This window comes from Globicephala melas, chromosome X, assembly GCF_963455315.2.
Source record: "Globicephala melas chromosome X, mGloMel1.2, whole genome shotgun sequence".
NCBI classification, from domain to species: domain Eukaryota; kingdom Metazoa; phylum Chordata; class Mammalia; order Artiodactyla; family Delphinidae; genus Globicephala; species Globicephala melas.
Genome location: NC_083335.1, coordinates 112,819,337 through 112,832,889, shown reverse-complemented (window position 1 = coordinate 112,832,889; position 13,553 = coordinate 112,819,337). Strand labels below are relative to the sequence as shown.

Below are 13,553 nucleotides of genomic sequence, written 5' to 3'. Positions count from 1 at the left end.
GTTTGCTGAGCGCCTACCAAAATTGGGGTTTCTTTAGGTAGGAGGAAGCAGATAGGCTCTTGGCTAGGCAGTCAGCCAGGTCTGCCCCACCTTCATGGACAAATCATTTATCCTCTGTGTGCCTTGGCTTCCCTACCTGTAAACCGGGCTACTTATACCCACTCTTCCTGGGATGGTTGTGGCATGATGAAAATGAAGGTAAAGGGTTAGCGGTCTGCCCGCTCCTTCCATAAAGTTGCTGCATCTACTCACGTTTTACTTAGACTTGCTTTTCTTTGGTTGCCACTTCAGTTCAGACCCTCTCTCCTTGTGCCTAAGTCTCTGAAGTGGATATTGTACTCCTGTTACTTCCTGTTAACTCTTATCTGTGTCTCAGTTTTTCTAACCACTTCATAAAAACTGTCTTTAACTTGGTGTCAGCTGACCTCTTCTGCACAATAGCAGACTTCTGGTCTTTTTGAGCGTCCTACCTGAAAACCTCTTGTCCTGCTCTCCCACCACCCACTCCTCTGACTTCAGAATTTCTAATTACTCTTGGGAGACATCCCTCCCTTCTGGGGTGCCTCAGTTTAATGAATAATCTAGCTCCTCTTGTTGTCTTTGAATCCTTTTTCGTTGGTTTGTTTGTTGAGAAATGGATATCCCTTGAGGGCGAGAACTGTGCTTTCTCAGGACTTCTCTGGCTGTCCAGTGGTTAGGACTCAGCACTTCCACTGCAGGGGGCCTGGGTTCGATCCCTGGTTGGGGAACTAAGATCCCACAAGCCATGTGGTGTGGCCAAAAAAAAAAAAAAAAGACGAATCTAATTCAAAAGGTATTCCTGAGAAAATCTTACAGGGAACCCTGCTCTTTTAGAAATTTGGATTTATCTATCTGCAGAGAATATTTTTAGGAAGTAGTGTGGCTGTCTACCCATTTTATCATACCACTCCGGGTAAATAGGCTAGTCACAACCAAAGGGAAATCAGGGATCTCCCTAAAGCTCAGCGTTTATGTCACTCCCCATTCATGCATTTAGCGAGTACTTACTGGTCACTCTCTGGGGATACACTGGTGAATCAGACAGCCTTGGTCCCTGCCCCAGTGGGGCTTAGGATGGGTCTTCAGTCTACCTGAGAGGACACATTCACCAGGTAATGGATAGAGTGTCATAGATGTTGTTGATCTGGCACCGCAGGTGGTGAGGGAACACCTCTTGGGGACACCTACGCTGGCCAAGGAGCCGGGGACCATTTCTTGAGAAGTGATGTGTAAGCAGAGGCTCACAGCATGCGTAGAGTTAGCCAGGAAAAGAAAGGGCTGATAAAAGTGTTTCAAACCAAGGAATAACATATTTGGGGCCTCCTTGGAGATACTCGAGAATTTCTTGTGGTCCTACGAGTGTAGAATAGGAGGAGGAGGATGACAGGAATGAGCCCAGAGACAAGGAGCTTCCTGAGATAGTCACAGTGGGTGTTGATACCAGGAACAGATGAACGCCTTCAGACGCAGTGGGAGAAAGGAGACTGTTTAATGCTAAAGGAGGTGGTAAGTGGTAGAGATGGTCCTTCGGATCAGGAGATAGTACTTCTGCTCCCAGGTAGCAGTACGAATCTCCTGATTTTCTGTGGCACCACCCATTTAATCAGGGGTGCCAGGCTCCCTGGGCCGTTCTTAGCGGGGTCTTCTCCCTGCCTGAGTGTTGTGAGTCAGCCCACCTGCCCCCTCAGCACGGGCAAGTAGCAGAGGCAAGTCTGCCCTAACTTACGGAGCATTTTCTGTGGGATGAGATTTGAAGGCCAGTTGCCCGGAGCATCCCCCACTACAACCTGCCTGAGGTCGCTTCCTGCAGCCCAGATTCTGTAGAATGTGGACTTTGAAATGATGTTTGTCTAGAAATACACCTTCATATCATAGTGCAAAAAGAGCCTTGATACAAATGTCTTTTCAGGTCTTTAGAAAAGTTAATTTTGTGTTTTCGTTTTGTCTTGTGAAGTTCGTATGTTCCGGTTTGAATTTCGTTCTATATATTTGCTTATTATTAGTGAAGAGATTTATATTAGGGCTTGCCAAGATTTCTATTTATTAAAAAATCCCCCAGATTTATCATGGGATGAGTTAATCTAGGAGAGGAGGGGCTTTTTTCCTTCTTTTTTGATCAAGAGGGAAGGAGAAAATAAAGATGGGATACTTAGGGTCTAGGAAGGAAAGAAAGTAAAAAGTAGCCTTGATCTTATTGTAAAGTAGGCGGGGAGATAACTTGCTGAGATAAGTTAGAACTAGAGACTGGAGAAGGGCAAGATAAGTTTGAAACAGCTACTGGGGTGAACTGGGGACTATGCTAACAGTCTTTGAAAGCAATGAATTAAAGGCCCAGTATGGATGGCCTGTCCACTGAGAAAGTGGAGTACTGTCAGTGCTTCTCGCTCATTGTTTCAAGTCCTCATTAACAAGGAACATGCCCTACGGTTTAAGAGTCTTACAAGCACTTATTAAGGGAGAAATCACAAATACAATAACCACTGTACCGGAATGGAGCATAGACTCTTTTTTATTCTTTGCAGACTATCTATTTAACTTTGCAACTGCTGCTACAAAAAAGATAACTGAATCAGTTGCTGAAACAGCACAAACAATAAAGAAATCAGTAGAAGAAGGAAAGATAGATGACATCATTGATAAGGTACATTTAAATATCTTTTGGAAATAGAAGTTTATGAAATTCATTAGCAGCTAATATAATCGTCCCTTCTTCTTACGAACTTTATTAACCCAAGCAGGGTATCATATTCTGATAAATATCACATTCTTGGGGTTTTTTCTCTCTTTTTTGTATAATAAGTAGCTATAAGTTACCTGATTTAAATAACCTTTGTTTTTGTTTTAATATATTCTAAAATACATTGATACTTTTGGGTAATAGTAAGCTTTTCATATTGTGAGTTTAATTTTCAACTATAACGATTTCAGAATACATTTATGCCTTTGTATCATTTGGGTAAGTTTTAAAAGTCCTAGACCAATAGGAACAACCCTTTTAAGACACTAAGGGGTGAGTTTGTTCATTGTTTGCAGTGGTGGGGTACAGGCCTAGGGAATTTCATTTATGTTGGTAACTATTTGAACTAAGGAGGTCATCAGTTAAACTTTAGATAGCTTATTATTTAGATATTTTCGTTGTGTGTACTATTTGTGAGAATGAGATTTGACCTGTCTTTTATTGTTTTATGGAATAAAACAAAAATTTAGTTTTTAACTCATTTTATTTTTGCATTTGAAAAGATCATCTGTCATAAAGGCAGCTGAACACTTAGAGTTCGGAAATGTCGAAGATCCCCTCTTATTGGGAAAGGGAAGAAGTATCACTTTTTTAGTCTCTTTGTTTGAAGAAAATGAATAAAATATCTCAAATAGACTTCACAAGTCTTGAACGTAATTCTTATCTAATAATAAGCTTTTAAAAGTAATATAACTGTATGTATTTTTTAACAGACAATTATAGGAGATTTTCAGAAGGAACAGAAAAAATTTGTTGAGGAGCAGCATACCAAAAAATCAGGTATGGTACAGGTTTATACGTGACCTACTCGCCTGCCAAATTTTATTGAACACCGGTTATGTGCTAGACACCCCGCTAAGGCTCTGAGAATACAAAAATGTCTAAGTTACGCCCTCATCTTTCAGGTAGCACAAAGACTAGTGGGGACAAACCTATAAACCTTCAGGGTTTAAAGGAAGGAAGGAAATAGTTCCTGGCGGCTATGATGGTGGGTGAGGTAGCCCTTCTGGGGAGCTGGCTCTGACAGAGAAAGAGTGAGCTTTTATTTCTTATTTTATTACAGGTCCAGCACAGTGTCTGATGCACACCTAATAGGCACTTAGCAAATGTTGGCTCCCTTCCCATTCTGTTCAGAAGAAAAAACAAAAGAGCTTTCCAGGGAAGTGACAGAGGGCCGTGAAAAGTCACGGGGAGTTTGGGAACTTACTCAATACATTTCTTTACTGACAAATGCTTATTTAAATGTTTGCAGTTGCAAGATCTCAAAATGCCTGCTTTTACTGTTTGGTGGTGTGCAGACACAAAACTGGCCTCATGTATTTGAATTTGGCAAAAGTAGTGTAAAATACTTAAGTTTGTTTGAGCAGTACCACAGATTCAAACAGAACTAGTTAGTCCTGTGGTAAGTTCCCATCAGGCATTGTTGCTCCTAAGTACTCAAAAGTGGGAAGTAGCTCTTTGGGACAAATAAAGTACTGTACAGGTTAGCATAACTTAGTGATTCGTGGGAAGCACTAAAGTTGACCCTGGCTCAGAGACTTGGTATAGGAGCTCGTTGGTGCCTCTGAGATGGGAACTGTGGAAGGAGTGGGGGTGAAAGATTTGGAGGCAGGTTCACTTTTTTTTTTTTAATTGAGCGAAAGATTCTTTAAATTCTTTAGTGTTTTACAGTTTTCAAAAGTTTCACACACTTGATTTTGTATAATCCCATAATAACCCTTTTTTTACCCCTTCTCCTATATTGCCCCTCCCCCCTCCACTGGTAACCACTAGCTTGTTCTCTCTATCTGTGAGTCTGCTTCTTTTTTGTTATATTCACTAGTTTGTTGTATTTTTTAGATTCCACATATAAGTGATCTACAGTATTTGTCTTTCTCTGTCTGACTTATTTCACTTAGCATAATGCCCTCCAAGTCCATCCATGTTGTTGCAAATGCAGAATTTCATTGTTAATGGCTGAGTAGTATTCCTGTGTGTGTGTGTGTGTGTGTGTGCATACACATATATGAGTATATATATATATACCACATCTTCTTTATCCATTCATCTGTTGATGGACATTTAGGTTGCTTCCATGTCTTGGCTACTGTAAATAGCGCTGCAATGAATATAAGGGTGCATGTATCTTTTTGAATTAGTGGTTTTGTTTTTTTCAGATATATACCCAGGAATGGAATTGCTTGAGGTGCTTATTAGACATCTGGTGAGAGGAACATGTACAAAGTCAAGGAAGGGAACAAAGGTGGCATATCGGGAAAATCCATTCCTCAGTCGCACTAGCCACATTTTAAGTGCCTGATCACTACATAGGGCTAGTGGCTCCCATGTTGGACGGTGCAGATATAGAGCATTTCCATCACTGCAGAAAGTTCTGTTGGGCAGCACTGCTTTAAATTAATGGAATGGGGTTCAGCAGCAGTTTAGTCCTGTTTGAAGCATGGAGGAGAATTCTGTCTGCTGATGCAGATTGTTAGTCAAGTCATGTAAAAACCATGAGAGTAGGTGAGCTTCTCAGTGAAGAGCGTGTCCAGCGTGAACAGTGCTGAGTAGAGATCTCCAGTGTTGAGGGGACGGGGAAGAATGGAAGGAGTCGGCAGTTTCTGAGAGCCTGCTGGGCACTTTATATACAACATCTCCTTCAATAAAAGGAAGGATCAGCAAGGTTAAGTAATTTGCTGAAGGTTGCTCAGCTAGTAAGTGATGAAACACATCTGCCGTTAAAACCAGTGCCCATTTACTTGAGAGAGAGAACAGCTAGGAGAGAAAAGCAATGAAAGCACAGAGAGGGAAGAATTTCAAGGACAGCAAGGTCAGGTGAGTTCCATTTACAGTGGCCATGAGGAAAGGCACGTGCATCACTTCCCTTAACGGTCACAGTAACTCTCTGAAGTACTTCCTATTATTTCCATTTTCCAGATAAGGAAACTGGCCTAGGGAGAAAAGAACTAAGAAATATCCATGGGATTGGGCAAGCAGGAGGTTATTGGTCACCCTAAAAAGAACCATCTTAGAGGAACAGGGAGATGGGGGGGTGTCTCCTCCATACCAGTAGCTTGGGCCTTGGGAGGACCTCATTATTCTAGGGTAAGGGGCACGAGTAGAGGCTGCCCAAGGTGAATAGACTGAAAATGGAGACCAAAATGTTAAACAGTGTAAGAAAAAAGTTTTGAAGGGGCTTTACCCTAACTTTTTAAAAAGTATGAGAATATGTTAATTTTACCTTATAATTAACAGAATTTGGATTATAATTGCCACCATTTTCTTGTTTAGGATGAGCCAAAGAATGAACCAGATGCCTGTCCATGTGTCCATCCATCCATCCATGCAGATAACTTTTCTATCAGTTGGTACCCAATAGGATATGTCTTCCATTTGAGTTTTGAAGAATAGTAAAAGGCACTATTTCTGCAAAAATATGAGGACCCTCTGCATTTGCTGTCTTCCGTGCTGACCACCCAGCTCCACAGCCTTAGCCATGCCCTCGGCTCAGACAGTAGAGCTGCTCAGACAGTAGAGCTGCTCAGACACACACACACACACACACACACACACACACACACACACACACTCACTCACTCACTCACTCACTCACTCACTCACTCACTCACTCACTCTCTCTCAATTCCATGGGACTCGCCTCTCCAGGTGGTTACTGTTTGTCGTGTGGCATTATAATCCTGCTGAGTTGTAATCATCTCTTTCTTGTGAGCCCCAGATGATGCAGGCTGCGTGTTAGTTGTCTTTGCATCCCCAGCTTTTTGCTTCTGAAGACTTAATGGAGGATTTGATCCCAGCCCTTTTGTTTACTGCTTCCAATTTGCCCTTTTCTTTCTTCATTTGCTTTCACTCCTGACAACCCTTTTCTCAGTTCCTAAGCCCTTATCTTGCAACCTCCTTATCACTTTGTGTCATGAATCAAGTACAGTAACTTTTTATAAAGGCTTTTTATTTGGAAATAATTTCCATGTACAGAAAAATTACAATAAAAGTAGTACAGAGAACACCCGTATACCCTCCACCTAGATTGTTATAGTCCCTTTGCCTTATCATTTACGTTCTCTGTCTCACTCTGTGTCTTTTTTTTCCGTTCCATTCAGTGTGCATTTCCTAAGAAGTAGGGATATTCTCTTACATAATCACCAGTGGTACAGTTACCAGCTTTAGGAAATTTAACATTGATATAATATTCATAGTCTAATTTTGTCACTTGACCCAGCAATGTCCTTTATACATTTTCCCCCTCAGTACAGCATCCAGTCCTGGGTACAGTACTGCACTTTTTGTCATGTCTCTTAGCCTCCTATAATCTGGAACATTTTCACAGCCTTTCTTCATCTTTTATGACATTAATGTTTTTGAAGAATACTCCCCCCTCCTTTTTTTAACTAGACCATTTCTCATTTGGGCTTTGTCTGATATTTCCTCGTGATTAGATTCAGGTTATTCATTCTTGGCCAGAATACTACATAGATGATGTGTCCTTCTCGGGCTATTGCATCTGGAGGCCCACAATGGCCATCTCTCCCTCGTTAGTGATGTTGATTTTGGTCACCTGGTCAAGGCGTTGTCCAATTTTTCCATTGTATAATTTAAGGAATTTTTTAATCAAATGCATACATGCCTAAGATTCATACGTTAAGTCTGAAGATTGTGATGAGTGTTCATATTTGGAACTTATTAGTAAATTGCTAAAATGGTTATGTGGAAGCTTTCTCATTCTTTCAATCCACAGATCACAGTTTAACCCTTGTTACCTGTTTTTCTCTTTTCTTCTTTGCCATTAAAAACCTTGTAGAGGCAGCAGTACCACCATGGGTTGATAGTAATGATGAAGAAACAATTCAACAACAAATCTTGGCCCTATCAGCTGTAAGTATCTTGTGATACCCTGTATAGAAATACTTCCTTCCTATCATGACTTTATCCTTAGCAGAATGTTTTTCTTCTATACAATTTTTAAAATATTTTGAGATGTTAGGAATGTACACATCAACTTTCATCATTTTTTTTCACTGACTTTAAATTTGCTTTTTTCTTAGGTAGCTTTCTCTTATTGGAAAAGTCTAGCCTATTACACAAAATAATTCTTTCAGCCTTAAAAGGATTCTTTTATGTTATTAAGACAGTCTTTTGAGATGTGCAATCATGAAGTTTCTAGACAGCATTCTAATTGTTCTGAAAGAAATGATTGTATTCTAAATTTTCTCTTTAACTACTATATGTATTTGTCTGAAACTGAAATTGAAAGAAAGAAAATTCCATATGCTGCGCCACAAAATGTTCTCTCAGGACTTCAGAGGGAACGGAGTGACACCACCTAACAATCGTGTAGCACCTGACAGTTTCAGGAAACACTTTCTCACACACTATCCCTTTTGAGCCTCGTGGTATGCCTGTGAGGTGGGTAGGGGCTTTTACCACCACTGTACAGGTGTGGGGACTGTGACTCTCAGATATGACCCTCACTTTTTTTTTTTCGTGGACGTCCGGCATGTGGGATCTTAGTTCCCTGACCAGGGATCAAACCCACACCCCCTGCATTGGGAGTGCAGAGTCTTAACCACTGGACCGCCAGGGAAGTCCCTGACCCTCAGTTCTTATCTGTGTCTCCACTGGGCTGTGAACTCTCAGCAGAGGCTGACTTTGGTCTCTGTCCTCAGCATCCAGCACCCCACCTGGCGTGGGACGCAGTGAATAAGGCTTTTTACTATATCAGTGGTTTTCAAGCTTTATTTTTAACCCACTCTTTTTTTTTTTCTTTTTTTTTAACCGAAGTCAGAAATGGAACCTTGGTCTAGAAAACAAACAAGTGTAAAGCTGGGCTTTTCCTCCCTTCCAGTGCCCCAGGGCACTTTAAGGTTTTCTTCTTCCCATTAGTAAATCCTTAAAGGCCTAAGCATCCAATTCCAGGTTCATTGTGGACACCATGTATTTTGTTTACCGTGTTAGAGCCAAACTTGACACTGACATCACACACCGATTATTTATCCCCAGAAGGAAATTTTGACAGTGAGACTCGGTGTCATTTGAGGGTAAATGTCAGATACCAACCAAGTCCCCATAACTCCTCTGTCCCCCATACCTGTCCCTCTCCTCATCTTCTACATCTCAGAATAAAAGACTCCAGTTATCCACCAATTTTTTCTAAAGGAGTCTTTCTTGAGTCCTGCCTCCCCCCGCCCCCATCCTGATAGTGCTGTGTTCAGAGCATAGCTCTAGTCCACTTCACTGCTGTCACCATGGTCCTGGTGCTATCGTCTTCTGCCCAAGGCATCCCATCCCGACTGTTGTCCCATCCTTGCCCCTTTCCAGTACAAGTGCATCTCAGCAGCCAGAGGGGTCCATTTATGGTGAACACACTTCGTGTCACTCTCCTACACAGACCCTTTTAGTGGCGTCTCATCTCTTGTAGACTAAGATCTAAACTCCGTCCGCTGGCTTCTAAGGTCCCTGGCTTTGCCCACTGCTCCCTCGTGCCCCACTGGGCTGAGTGCCAGCCCTCCAGCCACTGTTGCTTTCTGATGTACAACTAGATCAGCTTTGTTCTGCTTTAGTACCTTGAACTTGCTGTCCCTTCTTCCTGGAACCTCACCCTGCACCATTCCACAAGATCTCAGCTTAGATGACATCTCCTAGAGGCCTTCCGCCAGCACGCTTTCAGCCCTGCACGCCCAGGTACAGCAGCGCAGAGCCCTGGCAGTCTAAACCCTTGTGTCTCTCCGCGCTCCACCGCCCCCAGCTGGAATGTAAGTGCCGTGAAGGCAGGGACTCCATCTGTGCTGTGCCCTGCTGAGCAGGTGGCGTGGAGCCCGGAGCATAGCAGGTGCCAAATGGTCATCTGCTGAATAAATGATGCAATAAACGTTGCACTCAGGCACGCCTACAAGAGAGCTTCTGAGATTTCGGCATGACCCAGAGGCTTCGAAACAGTCTTCAATCCATCCTTTATGGTGGCTGCTGAATGTGTTAAGGAATAGATTCAGTTGCTGTAATAGATCTAAAAACACAGTAGGTTAAATGAGCTGTGAGTTTCTCTCCCTCCCTCCCTCCTTCCCCTTCACAGTCAGTCCAGAGGTAGGTGGTCTCAGTAGGTGTGCTTTGCCCAACGAAGTCACTTAGAGACCTAAGTTCTTCTTGTCTTACTCCCAAGCAGCCCCTAGGACATGGTGTGCATGACTGTGTTCCAGCCTGTGGGAAGTGGGAAAGAGGTGGCTGTACCAGACCACCTGAAGGACGAGACCCGCAAACTGCACTTATCACTCAGGCACACACCCCTTTGACAACTTAGACACACAGCCACCCCTGTACTCCAGGGAGCCTGGAAATCCGGTCTCTGGCTGTGTGGCCACATGCCCAGCTGGAACTCAGAGTTGTGATCCTGAAAGAAAGGAAGGTAGAAATGGATACTGGGAGACGGTTAGCAGTCTCTGCCGGAGTTGCCTGACATTCTCTAACTTACCAGGCACTAGTTTGGGACACTTCAGAGTGTATAGCAGAGTAACCCTTTAAGCTGTTTATATTGGAGGGCCACATAATACATGAAAAGAAGTTGATAGTACATTTGTCACTAGAGACTTGTGAGAACTCAATTCAGCAGACCGAATTTAGTAACTGCTGTAGGCCAAGCCTTCTCCTAGGACTTGAGATAAATGAGATCCACCCTGCAGGAGCCCGTAGGCTTGCTAGAGAACTGCTCGATGAACGCACATACAGGATTATTCCCTGGAATGAGGAATGTAATACAGGACGCTAAGGACGCGCAGCGAGAGGAACATCTCATTTATTGTGGAGCGGGAAAAGGATGGGCCCAAGGAAGCTTCCCAGAAGTGACGGCACTGGAGCTGAGTTGAGTCTTAGGAGAGTGTGTGGATGTTTGGGGGACGTGAGGCCGGGTTTGGCATTAAGGTAGGGGGTATCGCGAGCATTTGTGTTTGACTGGACTGTAGGATGCAGGTGAAGAAGTAGATAGGCAGAGGTCATGAGGACGTTATCATACCATTCTGATAAGTTTAGGTTTTATCTTTTTTTTTTTTTTGCGGTATGCGGGCCTCTCACTGTTGTGGCCTCTCCCGCTGCGGAGCACAGGCTCCGGACGCGCAGGCCCAGCGGCCACGGCCCACGGGCCCAGCCGCTCCGCGGCATGTGGGATCTTCCCGGACCGGGGCACGAACCCGCGTCCCCTGCATCGGCAGGCGGACTCTCAACCACTGCGCCACCAGGGAAGCTGTAGGTTTTATCTTAAAGGCAGCAAGGAGTCATTGAAGGATTGTAGTCATAGGTAAAATATGTTTTTCTTGGGATGGGAGAAATGGGACTGGAGACAGGTGCCCATTAGGAGGCCGGTGTAGAAACCCAGGTGAAACATGATTGGGACAACTTCAGGCTTTGAAATGTTTATTTTGGAAGGTAAAATAACTAAAAGCCATTGAGGGGGAATTCCCTGGCGGTCCAGTGGTTAGGACTCCACGCTTTCACTGCCGAGGGCCCGGGTTTGATCCCTGGTTGGGGAACTAAGATCCCACAAGCTGTGTGGCACAGCCAAAAAATAATAATAAAATAAAATCCATTTAGGCTCAGAATTGTTCTTGCCTTATTAATGTAGGAATTATCAGAAACCAAAAATATTGTTAAAATCCAATATGAGCAAAATGAGATGAAACTGCCGCTATTAGTGCAGTATAAACTGCTGCCGTCTGCTGGAGGAGAGTTTGGGCCATCTGTGGCAAAATCATCATACTGTTGCATTAGAAAGCCCACTTCCAGGAATTCAGTCTAAAAAGGTCACTTTAGAAGGGAATAAAAAGTGTAAAGTAATGTTACTTGCACGGTTCTCTATAAGGAAAGATTAGAACCAATCTAAATGACTACTGAAGTGGGCCTGGTTAAGTAAATTGTGGCTCATTCAGGGTAGACATAGCTACATTGGAGATGGAAAGACGTTCACGATTCTTGAGTGGAAAGGAAAAATAGATGTTGTATTCACACAGACACGTGCGTGTTTGCAGAGAGACACGCATCCAGGAGGGTGTTTGAGGAAATATCTTACTACGGTTGTCTGTGGGTATTGGGATTTTTGACTGTGTTTTTCTTTGGTGTTCTGAATTTTCAAAAAATGGATGTGTATCATATTTACAAACAAAAAAGCTGTTTAAGAAAAAAAAATCGAATAACAACAATCAGTCTTAATTGTTTGAGTGATCCAAAACAACAGCCTTTTGCCTTGATTATGCTCAGTCTGTGGGAAACGGGGTGGTTTGGAGACATTCCTTTATATGTTAATCAGTGTGAGTCCTGCTCCATCTCAGGAGTTCAAAACCGACCTCGTTCCCTAGGAAATTTGCCTAATCCAGGAAAGCTTTGTTTGCCCTTGGATCTTTCATTTTGTTTACTTCTTGACTAACTGAAGAGAACTGGTCCAAGAGAAACATGGACTCTGTCAGAGCTCTTCCAGGTTGGGCATAGTAGGTACTGGTGCACTGGAGGTTCACAGTGCTGCCCACTCAGAATGTCCACATTATGTACTGACCATGCAGTCATGGGCCATATGAGGGTCTTCTGTGATGGGGATGTTTTCTCTAACACAGTCTTGGGTTGGATTTCTTTTTTTTTTTTTTTTTTCTTTTGGCCACACTGCACAGCTGGTGGGATCTTAGTTCCCCAGCCAGGGATTGAACTCAGGCCCCACAAGCACCGAGTCCTAACCACTGGACCGCCAGGGAATTCCTGGATTTCTTTTTAATGAGACTCCAGTTTTAATATATTAATGATAAAATGTTTGTATGACGCATTTTATTTTGTCACTGTGTTGACTGTACCTCTTAATGGATTGTGAATTCACTAACCCTTAGTTTAAGGTATCTTAACCTAAGCCTGAGTGCAGCAGCATGAAGAATAATTCACTTGGGACTTCCCTGGTGGCACAGTGGTTGAGAATCCGCCTGCCAATGCAGGGGACACAGGTTTGAGCCCTGGTCTGGGAAGATCCCACACGCCATGGAGCAACTAAGCCTGTGCACCACAACTACTGAGTCTGCGCTCTGGAGCCCGTGAGCCACAACTACTGAGCCTGGGCACCTAGAGCCCATGCTCCGCAACAAGAGAAGCCACCACAAGGAGAAGCCCGTGAGCTGCAACAAAGAGTAGCCCCCGCTCACCGCAACTAGAGAATGCCCGCCCGCAGCAACGAAGACCCAATGCAGCCAAAAATAGTAGCTCTATTTTTAGTTTTTTGAGAAACCTCCATACTGTTTTCCACAGTGGCTGCACCAATTTACATTCCCATCAGCAGTGTACGAGGGTTCCCGTTTTTCCATATCCTTTCCAATGTTATTTGTGGTCATTTTGATGAAAGCTATTCTGACAGGTGTGAGTTGATATCTCATTGTGATTTTGATTTGCATTTCTCTGATGATTAGCAATAATGAGCATCTTTTCATGTGCCTGTTGGCCATCTCTATGTCTTCTTTGGAAAAATGTCTATTCAGGTCTTCTGCCCATTTTTTAATATATTGCAAATATTTTCTCCCATTCAGTAGGTTGTCTTTTCATTTTGTGAATGGTTTTCTTTGCTGTGCAAAAGCTTTTAAGTTTAATTAGGTCCCATTTATTTTTGCTCCTGTTTCCTTTGCCTTAGGAGACCGATCCAAAAGTATTGCTGTGGTTTATGTCAAAGACTGTTCTGCCTGTGTTCTCTTCTAGGAGTTTTAGGGTTTAATGGTCTTACATTTAGGTCTTTAATCCATTTTGAGTTTATTGTTGTATATGGTATGAGGAAATATTCTAATTTCATTCTTTT

General features: G+C 43.0%; 1 protein-coding gene across 1 annotated transcript in view; it reads left to right on the top strand.

The window, feature by feature from the left end:
- Positions 1 to 13,553, top strand: part of SYAP1 (synapse associated protein 1) — a 31,482-nt gene that overhangs the window by 4,415 nt on the left and 13,514 nt on the right. Inside the window, exons 2-4 of the mRNA XM_030848192.2 lie at positions 2,544 to 2,662; positions 3,472 to 3,538; positions 7,554 to 7,627. Coding sequence (XP_030704052.1) covers positions 2,544 to 2,662; positions 3,472 to 3,538; positions 7,554 to 7,627 — 260 coding nt within the window. The remainder of the gene's footprint in view (positions 1 to 2,543; positions 2,663 to 3,471; positions 3,539 to 7,553; positions 7,628 to 13,553) is intronic.